The following is a 12,572-nucleotide window of genomic DNA, read 5'->3' as shown; positions in this document are numbered from 1 at the left end:
ACGAACCCTTAATCTCCTTACTGCAAAGCAGCAGCACTACCACTGCGCCACCTGCTCCAGAGTGCATGCAATTTCAAATTGGATGGACAGTTCACTCATCAGCACAACATTGACCTGAAGCATACAGCCATGACAATATTGGATTACCTTCAGGGCAAATCTCTGACTGTTATTGAGTCTACCAGACCTAAATCCCTTAGGAAATATGTCAGTTTACAGACTCTTCCCATACAACCTAACAGGGCTTAAGAGGATCTGCCAGGGAGAATGGGATATACAATATCCAAATACAATTGTGCAAAACTTGTAGAGGCTTAGCCAAGAAGACCCAAAACTGTATTTGCTGCCAAAGGGACCTATGCAAACTGCTGAATCAAGAGTCTGCTTGCTTACATGAATGAGAAAATTCAGACTGATTTTGAATAAATTTGCAAACCTTTCTGAAAATATAATTTCACTTAGTCATTAGTTGTTATAGAGAGTAGATTGATGGACAAAAATGGCAAATTTATCCATTTAAAATGAAATGACGCCCAATAAAGTTTTGTGACAGCAGATGGCGCTATACCAGCGCTTAACCCAACACAGACAGATGGAGGAGGCACACTTATAAAACACAAATGCTTTTTATTTATCCTTCGCTCATTTAAAACATCTTTACCTTTTCCACGAGCACGCAACACAATCCCCAAAGCACAAAACACACCACTTACTCCTTTTCTTTCTATCTCCACCACTTCTCTCCAGCAAGGTTCATCCAATACCACCAATTCTGGCTCTCAAAATAGTGTCTGCTGTTCCCTTATATAGGTCACCTGAAAGTGCTCCAGGTGCTCATTGATCTACTTCCGGCAGCACTTCTGGCTGTGGCCAGAAGAACCACCCACATGGGCTCAGGAATAGTTGCACCCCACCCTGGCGGCACCCAAACTGTATTACTATGATTAATTTTAAAGACAGTGTCAAAGGATTGAGCACTCATTATAGCGCTCTGCAAACAGAAGAAATGAGCATTAATGAATGTATCAAAGTATTTTTATTGGAAAAACATCCAATGAGGTACACAAGGCAGAACAGAAAGTAAAAAGAAACATTAAAGAAAGACAAAACCCGAATCCCTTTCTGGCCATTCATTATATGGGTCATGAATCTTTTTCTACCAGTGGAGTAACTTGCCCACTGCTCTAGTGATATAAAAAGCATTTAAATAATGTCACGTTTCATTTTACTTAAATACCCCCACTTGTTCCTGGTGTTTCTTCCTGCCACCAGTGAGTCCTTGCCTTAACTCTTCTCCTGATATTAGACTCAATTGGGCCATTTGCAGTGCGGAAACTTTAAAACTCTGGCAAATGTAATTTCTGGCCAAGCCTCAGGATAACTTCTGTGGTCAAGAGCTACCCAGCTCTTGTTAAATGGACACAAGACTAAATTTTCCATGTGTGGCTTCACGTGTTTGTGCAACTATGAGAATTCAGTTATTATGTAAGAATCTAGTTTCTTGGGCTACCTCATCATCCATTCTTATGCAAGGACAACTCCAAAACTGCTATCTAGTGGATGGGCAGAAAAATACTGGTCCTCCCTGTACTCATATTTTAATGGTCACCATGATGCCCCCACCTGTTGCCCTTCCAAGGCCCAATAAACAGCACTTAGACCTTTAGTTGTATCCAACACAGCAGGTTACTTATACACTGCCAGTTCATATTTTTCATACTTTCTTAAAGGCTTGCTGGACTTTCTTGCCATCTTATTCCAATTTTTCTTGCTTGGTTAAGTTTTTGCCCAAAAGGGAAACCCATACTACTGGAAAATAGAAAATTATAAATAATAAGTCCATAAGTACTTTCAAACTGTTAAACTGCAAAACTGTTACAAAGTAAAGCTGGGCAGACAAGAACAATGCACACATTATAATAACATTTCAGTTCGAAGAAATAAAATCTGTTTTTATTAGAATACCAGGTATAGTATAGCATACTAGAAACATTTCCCAGGTTTTGTAGATATGTATGGTTTGTCTTTAATACTTAAAATATATCCCTTAGCTCAAAATTGTTAACAGTCTTCCTCATGCAGTTCCATGGATACCCCACTTTCAACAGAACTAGCTGACTTTGCTCTTTGACCATTATTTTGTGATACATCCAAGACACCAATGTTCTCCCAAGTTGGATTATCAATGAGCTCTCGCCTTGACCAACGATCATCTTGTCCCGCTACCTCATTATTGTTCATCTTTGTGTAGTTATTCTCCTTCACAGTTTTTGTGCCAGTATTTGATGTTTGAAGCCTACTGTCACCCGCTCGAGAGGACACCATTGCATTGGTTTTATAATTCAGCTCAGATACAACATGATCATATTCATTCTGCAGCAACATCATCTTCATGTCCTTTTGCCGTATTGCCTCTTCTAAGTGACTGATTTTCTCTTCCTGATGAGACACCTGCTTGGACAATTCCACAATGAGGGAATTTCGACTTTCATCTGAGCTGCCTTCATTCTGTGCATGAGACAAGCTTATATTGCCTGCAGAAAAGGACAATAACAACATGAATAAATCTCTTTTTTTAATAAGCAAACAATAGAGATACCTACATATTATAGTAAATTAGCTGAAGGCATTATATTTCAAGTTTTTATTTTTTAATGAACAATTTATTCTTGAAAATGGAATGAGATCTTGCAAAATATAATGACAAATGTGTGCTAAGTATAGCATTATGTTATTGTCTGTTAACACCCTTTATTTTAAAGAAAGATTAAAAACCACAAATACATTAATATATTGTTTAATTATGTAATGATGGTTTGAAAGTTGTTCAAGTTGTGTTACCTGTCCTGCTGTCAACTTAAAATGAACATGCACAATGCACATAATAGAATATAGAATCTTATGTTCAGATGCCTGGGAAACTTACAGCTGAACTACAGGCAGGTCACGTGACATGTTCAGTCACATACTGAGTTAGAGTTGGGTATTGAACTGGTCACCTCATTGGATGGTTGAATCCTCTGGTCACTGTGATGCAACATTACAACTCACAAAGGTACAGACCTAGTAGGATAAGTAGGATCTATCTATTCTCTGATCCTACTTATTCTAGTTCAGGGTCACACAGAACCAGACCCTACCCTACACACATTCACAAAATCCCTTATACACTCATTCTGGGCCATTATTTAAATAAATTAACCTACCAGTCTGTGAGGCACTATATCAGAATGCAAATTTGAGAATAGGTCACCCAAAATAAAGAAGAATTTCACTTTAGGCTTTAAGGTAGCATTCTGTTGCAAATGTCATTAGCATGTCAGTAGATATCTTTATTTTTTGTTGTCAGTTATTAAAAACATATGCATAAGAATTTCTATTTTACTTTTTGTTCAAACACGAACATTGGAATGTTTAGCATCTGGAACTTGAAAATTTGCTGAAGACAGCTTTCACATCCCTTTTTCCTTCACTCAGCTTGTCTTGTAATATCTTTTCTATCCAGAAGATGGTGTAGAGAGCTATGAGAAAAATCCTGTATGTGTATGTGCATTTTTTTCTTTTAAAGTCACTGGTCATAGGGTCAAAACTGTCAAATGTATAGAGTACAGTTAAGTTCTCAGCAGGAAATGTGAATAGGAAATTAATCAAGTCTAAAGCTGACAAACTGTGTGCAGTTTGGATGCTCTTCGAGCCGAGTCAAGGGTACTTTTTTGTCATATCATTTCTACGCATACTTTGGTACATTATACAGTGGTATGAAACTTCATTTCCCAGGGCCCCATTGCAATATAACAGTACTGAGGGGTCTGTAATTTTACATAAGGGAATGTAGAACAAGGAATCACATCTGTACAAATCGAAATCATATTGACCAACTGCAATCCGTGATGACATGAGACGTACGATGGACAAGGAAGGCAAAGGAAATTTGAAAAGAACAATCATTAGATATGAGACAATAATAAGGGACAAGGGGTAACATTGTGTTCAGGAGCCTGACTGCCTGTGGGGAGATGATACTGATCAGTCTGGCAGTGCTGGTCTATAGACTCCAACACCTTCTGCCTGATGGAAGCAGGGAAAACAGATTGTAGGATGGGTGGGAGGGATCACTCACAAAGCTGGAAGCCTTATAGGTGAAGTGCTTTGTAAACCTGTCCATGACGGAAGGGAAAAAGTCCTGATGATGATCTCTGTAGTGTGTATCACACACATTACAGTTGTAATACCAATGACAATGATTTCTGGGTCTGTTTGGAGTTTCCTCTGGGTCCTCCTTCACAACCCAAAAAAAGTGCATATTAGGTTAATTAGTGAATGTAAATGTGACAAATTATCAGTAGATGTGTCTGTGTATGTCCAGTGATAAAATAACACCTCATCGAGCATTGAATCTTGCCTTACACCCCTTACTGTGATCCTGTGGTTTGCCACTGCTTCATTCTAGAGACAAAGTCTGTATCAATAGCATGGAGAAAACAGGCTTTTTTCAAGGAATAAAATGAATATCCTGTTTTTATAGAGTTGGAAAGTCATTTATCATTCTTCTGTAATTCAGCTTGTGCCTTGGATTTATGGTTCCTTACGTATCAGTTACAGGTGCAGGACTACCAAAAAGCTGAATCTGTAGTAATTCTAACTTCATGGTAAAGTTATTATATCAGATGATGAAAACAGAAGTTTCAAGGTAAGGAGGACAGAAATTCTGAGGAAATCATGGCACTGTAGAGCACTGATCAGTTACATGTAGAACAGCATGTGCAAGTAAGAATTTCACTGTACTCTGTAAATGTGACAATAATGACCCTATTAATCTAAGAACTCTATCAAAGGATAAATGCATTAGTTTAAAATGGATGAATGCATGCATTAAGTTTACCAGTATGTATGATACATACAGCTACAAAGAATTTTTTTTTAATTTGCAAAACAATGTTTGTGTAGAATCTTTCAGATCAGATTATTTTTGTTAAGTTTAACTTTTGGTGTGTAAAAATAAACTAGTACTAAAACAAAAAAAAAAAAGAAAATTAAATACTGAAACCCTAAAACTAAATAATAACTAAAAAGAACAGATTAAAAAAATAACCAAAAACTAGAAAATGGTGAAAAACTAAATGTAAAATGAAATATAAACTGAAACTAAAAATACAGTATATTAAAACTACAATTCTACATTCTCAGAACCACTTAATCCAGTTTGTGGAAGTGGGTAACTAGAGGCCGTCCTGGCAGTATTGGGCACAAAGCAAGAAACTGCCCTGAAGAGGCCACCAGTCCATTGCAGGGTCCTTTTTCATACACACCAACAGTTACACAGGGTCAAAGTAGAACTGCTGTTACACCTAACATGCAAGTCTTTGGAAATGTGGAAAGAGGTTCACTTTAAATGTTTACAAATATAATAATGAAATCTAGGGCATGCTTCTTAATACAAAAATTAAATTAAAATAGCCTATACTGGTCAACATACTGTAGGTTAATCTAAACCAATTTACTGTATTAATATCTAGAGAAAAAAATTAAATCACAATGAAAAACTAATACTTTCAAAGTGCAGATTATCCAACTCATAATTATGTAGTCTCAGCTAATCATTACACCAGCTTGAACAACAGACGGGGCAATGAATAAATCAAACCAACTCCAAACAACCAAATAACAGTAAAAAAATAAGTACGACAACAGTGACCTCCTGTGCCGAACCTCTCTTCTTGCATGCTTTGCATCTTTGCCTTTATTTCAAGGACTGCAATTGCTGCCTCTTGCTGTGCAACAACGACTTCTGCTTGTAGCTTTTTTGTTTTTCGTTTATGTCGTTGTTTCTTAAAATACAAAACAAATATATGCATAAGACTCAGATATAACTTAATAACATTTTATTTAGCAAGGTACATGTATTTATCTGTTCATTTTTTCAGGTCTGCACTTAGTACAATCAAAGGAATGTCACTGTTATTCAGTGTTACCTCAGTATTTAAAAGCAGTATTTTAGCAACTGTAAACCAATATATGAATTTCAGCAATGCTGCTAGATTTACTTTACCTCACTCATAAATATAAATGCAAATACACTAAACCATAGAAATTTTATCTAAGCATAGATAGTACTAAACCAGTCAAATTAGTTTCCTATGCATTTTTCTACAAAACCTACAGTAAATTCAGTGTCTGCAAAGTAGTGAGTAAATTATACCTATCTAAATAAATCTAAAAGAGACTGTACAACGGGAGAGTTTTACTTTGTTTTAAATGTTATGCTAAATTGATTATTTAAAATCTGGAATATATTTTCAGTAAGTTAAGATGGCGCTGACTGTTGTGGCTGGCCGTCTGCTCGTCTCGCTAATTTATGTTTTAACTTTGTTTTTATGTTTTAGTTTATCCCAACGGCCACTGTCCTACAATCGTGATTCTTTACTTAACATATTATCTGGCTTACATTCCTCTCTATTTTCATCTCCTGATGGGATGTTATGTGAACCTCCACCTTTGTTTTATTCATCTCCTGACTTCTTCACCTGAGGCCTCATGTATAATGCCGTGCGTAGAACTCGCACTATAACATGGCGTAAGCACAAAAGCCGAAATGTGCTTACGCACAGAAAAATCCAGATGCAGGAATCTGCGCGTACTCCAACTTCCACGTTCTTCCGCTACATAAATCCCAGTCAGCGTGAAAAGTAACGCTCGTGCATGTGCTTCATGTAACACCCCAATTCCTCCCAGAATTACGCCTCTTTGAATATGCAAATCAATATAAATCGCCCTTAAGCTCAGCCTTCTGTAAAAAGACAATGGGAAAAGCACGGGGAAAATATAAGAATTTCAGCGAATACAAAGTGGAGGCAAAGGAAAAACATACTATTTGTTTAATTAAACCGTGGTATAATCAACAAAAGGTAGTTGATCGAGTGACATAACGTTTTGAGAAAACTTGAAAGCTCACGTTCACAAAGTCGCACAGTGTCCGAAATAAAAAAGAAATCACATATCAAAGTCGCCGTGAAAAGGCGAGTTGTAGCCCACTGTCTGAGTGTCATATGAAAGCTTATTAGGGTACAGAGAAAAAAAGGCACACAGTGGGGAAAAAGCACGAAATGTCAGCTTCAATCTCGAAATGACCACTTTAATCATGTAGTTTATTTGTCATTAAAGTAGAACATCATAAACTTCATCTTAATATCCTTTAATTAACCAGTTTCTCAAATCACATCGTAATTAAAGTATAGCACGTTAAATGCTTTGTTTTGTATTTGATCTTCTTTGTGCTCTATGTGTGAATCACTACTTGCTTCTTAAACCGGCTCTCTTCCTCCGATAGGGCACAGAATCCATTACATTCGTGATATTACAGCTCTCTGAATAACTAAAATACTGAGCAGTATATGTGATATCATTTTCATGATGATAGGAGTTAAAGCATGTTATTAAACATGGGAACACGGCGCAGTGATTGTGTGCGACCTTCGATGAAATTATTTATTGCAGCAGTACTCATGGGCGGCTCTAGGTAGAGAAAGAATCGGTGTCTCCTTCGCCCGCCAATGTCAATATTTTATCTTATGCATGGTGGATGGCCACTTCCGTTGCGGACACTGCATAGCCGCCTTGTGCTCATTACACAAGCGTTTAACTTTTGTCAGAATTTGCCGCTGCATTTTTAGCTGTGTCGTTATTTTCTTTCTGTTTTATATTCAATATATATTGGCATGTCCGCCCCTGCAGTCCTTGCTTTTCTTTCTCCAAGTAACCGATCGCCATACAATCAGCTCTGTAATAGACGTTAAGCCATCTGTAAGCTTAGAGCGCCAATTCTTCAAAACGTTTAAGGAACATTGAAATATCTTCGTAGTACATGTTGTGATGGATGTCCGGCAAGAGTTGCCGGCCCTCACCCCCAGGCCTCTAGGAGGAGCTCTCCCAACAGCATGGATGTGCCCCGAGTTCCAGCAGGGCCTCATGGACGTTGTAGTTTTTATACACAGCCCTGCTGGATATCTTGGGGACCACAAGGAGTCACTGTAGCGAGGCTCGTAGACTCATATGTGGCCTATAACCTGGAAGTGCGTCCTGGTCATGCGAACGGGAGGAATGACGTACTTTCAGGTTGAAGAAAAAGAGAAGTTTTTACCTGACCTGGAAGTGATAGAAAGTCACATGGACTGAGGGACAAACACTTCCGGGTCAAGGACTATAAAGGACTGTGGGAAATCCCAGAAGGACAAGCTGAGTTGGGAGGCAGGGTGGCTAAGCGTCTGGGAGTTTGGAGGATTGGTTATTGTGTATTTGTTTATTGAGAATTGTGGAAAAGAGCGTGCTTTGTGCACTTTATTATTATAATAAATAATTATTTGGACTTTTTATCTGGTGTCTGACGTGGTGTCTGAGGGTACAAGGGTGCAAGGAAACCCTAAACTGTCACAGTTGGCGTAGCCGGCAGGATTCTCTGGCCGTCGGTTTGGCAGAGGACCTGTATTTATAAATTTACTGTGGACAGAACCCTGAGAAGGCAGCGTCACGACAGGCAGAGAAAAATCGCCTAACCTCACCTTTACCAAGGACATCATGGGAAAAAAGAAGACAAAGCAGAGCGCCAGCAACCATGGAGCGGCTACGCGTTTCGGGAGAGATTTCCGGAGGAGGATGTCTCCGACGAGGTATGTGCCAGGAATGTGCTTGAGAATCTTTTTAAATTGACACATGTCGTCCCGTGTACATACCTCCCAGATGTCGATCCAAAGGCTCTGTGGGAGGCAGAAGATAAACCTGAAGGACTTCCGCATGTCGGGTGCCGGTGAAGGACACGTGACCTACCACGAGGGATTCCAGAAAGGTGACGTTCTGTGTCCAGCTGTTTGTGGCTTCGCCCAAGAAAAGATGGACTTGGTTATTCCGAAGGGGAAAAGGGAGGCGAGCGAAGCACTGCTCTCCCTAAAAAAAGGTAAGGAGGTCCGGGAAATGACTGATCGGTCCGTCAATAAATTGATACAGACGGATCGCAGTCAGCCAAAAGCAGCACCACGGACCTCCAAAAAGAACTCCAAATCTCAGGGTCCCTCACGGGACCTGTATGAGCACGTGCCAGGAGCAGGCGTGCTTATTGGCTCCCAGCTGGAGGGTAAGGCTAGTGATGACTCGAACCTGCTTCTGGCTGAATTAAGTAACTATTTGGATGTGCGCGAGCTGGAGAAGTTGCTTCAGCCCGTGCACAATTTCTTACAGGTTGTGACAACAATAAAGAAGATCGTTGGGGAGCTGGGAGCAGCGGCTGAAGCGCCTTTAAGAAAGGTGGATGAATTTTTACGGCGATTTGGTCGGGAATCTCCCATCATGATTGATTTGGCTGTACAGGTGAGTTTTATCGGTACCGTACAGAATAAGGGGACACGGAGTGACACGGGCCCGTGGTAAATTAGTAGCGGGTGCCTAGTCACTACGAGCCCTAAAAGTGAATGTGGTGTGATGACAGAAGGGGCGGTGGAAGTGCCGATTGTACCAGAGCAGCTGAAAAGTGCTGTCTCTCGGAGTGATGCTGTGCTGAAGACGTCGCCTCTGGTTACTTTAAAGTCAACGGGCGTGCAAACAGCAAAGAGGCTCTCTTTTCCCAATAGAGAGACTCAAGCTGTGCGCCGGCCCCAGAGTAAGCAGGAGATCCCCGAAATACACCGTGGGTCTCCTGACAAGGTGGAAAAAAGGGCAGAGAGCAGAGAGGTGGCAAGTAAACCTCCCGTGGCGGAAAAAAGGGTGGAGCTGACGGAGTTCAAGCGTTGTTTTCAGTCTCGCGGAGGAGGACTACCAGGAGGGCAATGTCAGTGCTACAATTGTCGTTGGCGGGGCCATGTGTGGCGAAACTGTCCTCAGAGGACAGGAGATCGGTAGGACAGAAGATACACCGTTCCCCCAAGGTTCTCTGGGGGTCATTGACAACATAGGCAAGGTCTGACTGACGTGTCCTCCTAGAGGAGGACGTCACTCGCGGGGGTGGACGCTCCGCCCCAGTTGGCTTCGCTAAGGGGGGGAATTGTGATGGATGTCCGGCAAGAGTTGCTGGCCCTCACCCCCAGGCCACCAGGAGGAGCTCTCCCAACAGCATGGACGTGCCCCGAGTTCCAGCAGGGCCTCATGGACTTTGTAGTTTTTATACACAGCCCTGCTGGATACCTTGGGGACCACAAGGAGTCGCTGTAGTGAGGCTCGTAGACTCATATGTGCCCTATAACCTGGAAGTGCGTCCTGGTCACGTGAACAGGAGGAATGTCGTACTTCCAGGTTGAAGAAAAAGAGAAGTTTTTACCTGACCCGGAAGTGATAGAAAGTCACATGGATTGAGGGACAAACACTTCCGGGTCAAGGACTATAAAGGACTGTGGGAAATCCCAGACGGACGAGCTGAGTTGGGAGGCAGGGTGGCTAAGCGTCTGGGATTTTGGAGGATTGGTTATTGTGTATTTGTTTATTGAGAACTGTGGAGAAGAGCGTGCTTTGTGCACTTTATTATTATAATAAATAATTATTTGGAATTTTTATCTGGTGTCTGACGTGGTGTCTGAGGGTACAAGGGTGCGAGGAAACCCTAAACTGTCACAATGTTTAATTATTCTATCCTTCATGCCAGTCCCAGTGAAGAATATAGATTATTTAAATGAAGTTAAAGTTTTATCTGTATAATATAATAAACATATTTTGCTGCATTTCATCTTAAAAATTATATCATCATCATATGTAAATACGCACTTTATAAAGTGGCTCAGGTTGTGCAATATTATAACTGTAGTGCAAGTTTACAGTGAGGTGATTGTACTTATAAGTACAAACAGATCTACAAGGTGCACTTGATTGAGTGCGCTTATAGTACTTGGGATGAAACGGTTTCTGGACCGCGAGGTCCGTACAGGAAAGGCTTTGAAACGTTTTGCCATGGCTGAGGTAACGTGTGCTTGAAGCTGTATACCGATAATTCTCTTTCCGATCAGCTGCTGCTGTGATTCACACTCAGATACAGTGATATAAATACTCAGAGTGGTGCAGTGAGAGTAATATGGAAAAAGATGATCCGCTGTGGCAAACGGGAGCAGCTGAAAGAAGAAGAAGGTGCAGTTAGAGTAACAACGCTAAAGCAGTTATGGTATTTGGAATACTATGGCTATTCCCTGGACCATTATATTGTTACAAGTTAATTACAATCAGATGCATTACACTAATAAATAATATGCGGTTAGTTTTAGTGTATTTATAAAGCAGCGTCAGGAAAATAAGGAGTAACCACACAGGAACAGTAGCATTGCTTCGACGCTGGGTGCCGCCAGTCTGCAAAACCGAGCGGAGAACTTGCGTACGACAAGGTATGAGGTACCGTGGAAAAGTGTGTGGCTTTACGCCAAGTGTAGGTTTTATACATCGCGATTTGAACGTGGAAAAGTTCTTATGCAACATTTCTGTGCGTACGCACCGTTTATACATGAGGCCCCTGGACACCGGTGTTCACCTGTATCAATGAGTTGAATGCCCCTCGGAGACGCAAATGCACCCGCTGCCATTGTGGAAAAAGAGCCAGAATTTCTGTTAAACAATGCCGACTCCAGTCCCAGAGCTTGGATTCCCGATGGCTGCGAGTCGTCTATGACCCATCTTCTCCTACACAGAACTCCATCCCTGGTTCATGGGCACTGTACACCTGATTTAAGTTCTCCATTTCAATGCGGCATTAGTACTCCTGAGCGAGCTCTTGTGCAGTAAATGCTGCTAATCTCCGCACGCTCACCCGTGCTCGTCCCGCAGTGAGGTCTTCTACCTCTATCAAGGCTGCTCTCTTGAACGTGAGATCAATGTCTAATAAAACTTTTATTCTGCAAGACTTTATTAACTCAAATAATCTGGATTTCTTTTTCATAACTAAGACCTGGATTTTAAATGGTGACTCTTCATGTTTTACTGACTTGGCACCATCAGGTTATTCATTTTTAAACTCTCCGCGGCTGACTCGTCGTGTTGGGGGCATTGCCAATGTTTTTAAATGTATGTTCTTACATTTCTTCTTACAGCCTTACAAAGGGTCCGTTTAGCAGCTTCGAACTGCAACTTTTCAAAGTGTGCAGCTCCCCTTCTTTGTTGTTTGTCATGGTCTATAAACCTCCTGTAATTAATGATACTTTCATTTCTGAATTCTTTGATCTCCTGGCTGATATTACCCTCTCCCATGACAAAGTATTTATTGTTGGTGATTTTAACATTCACGTTTGTTGTCAATCGAAACCTTTAGTTAATGACTTTTTATCACTATTGGACTCATTTGATTTTATCCAGCATATTAATACGCCAACTCACTCTCTCGGTCACACCCTTGATCTCATTCTTACTTGTGATATTTCAGTTAATAATATTGATTTATGCAAAGTTTTTTTCACTAATCACCTTTCTATAATGATGGATATGAATATTACTAGCTTTCCCCTACGCTGTGTTCGCTTTTTAAATTCTTCTATTATATCCGATTTTAAAACCATATTCTCTGTTCCTGATGTGCATGCCCAAAATAATGGTATCAATGATTCTGTCTTAAAGTTTAA

The 12,572-nt window shown here is 40.5% G+C and overlaps 1 protein-coding gene across 1 annotated transcript in view; it reads right to left on the bottom strand.

Annotated features, from left to right (window-relative positions):
• Window positions 1-1,017: 1,017 nt before the first annotated feature.
• Window positions 1,018-12,572, bottom strand: part of LOC120532728 (uncharacterized protein At4g38062-like) — a 30,575-nt gene continuing 19,020 nt past the window's right edge. The window contains exons 6-7 of the mRNA XM_039759042.1: window positions 5,696-5,828; window positions 1,018-2,534 (exon numbers count right to left, since the gene is read on the bottom strand). Coding sequence (XP_039614976.1) covers window positions 2,062-2,534; window positions 5,696-5,828 — 606 coding nt within the window. The 3' untranslated portion in view covers window positions 1,018-2,061. The remainder of the gene's footprint in view (window positions 2,535-5,695; window positions 5,829-12,572) is intronic.

This window comes from Polypterus senegalus, chromosome 7 (assembly GCF_016835505.1).
Source record: "Polypterus senegalus isolate Bchr_013 chromosome 7, ASM1683550v1, whole genome shotgun sequence".
NCBI classification, from domain to species: domain Eukaryota; kingdom Metazoa; phylum Chordata; class Cladistia; order Polypteriformes; family Polypteridae; genus Polypterus; species Polypterus senegalus.
The sequence above is the reverse complement of the archived record's forward strand: the minus strand, read 5'-3'. Positions and strand labels throughout refer to the sequence as shown.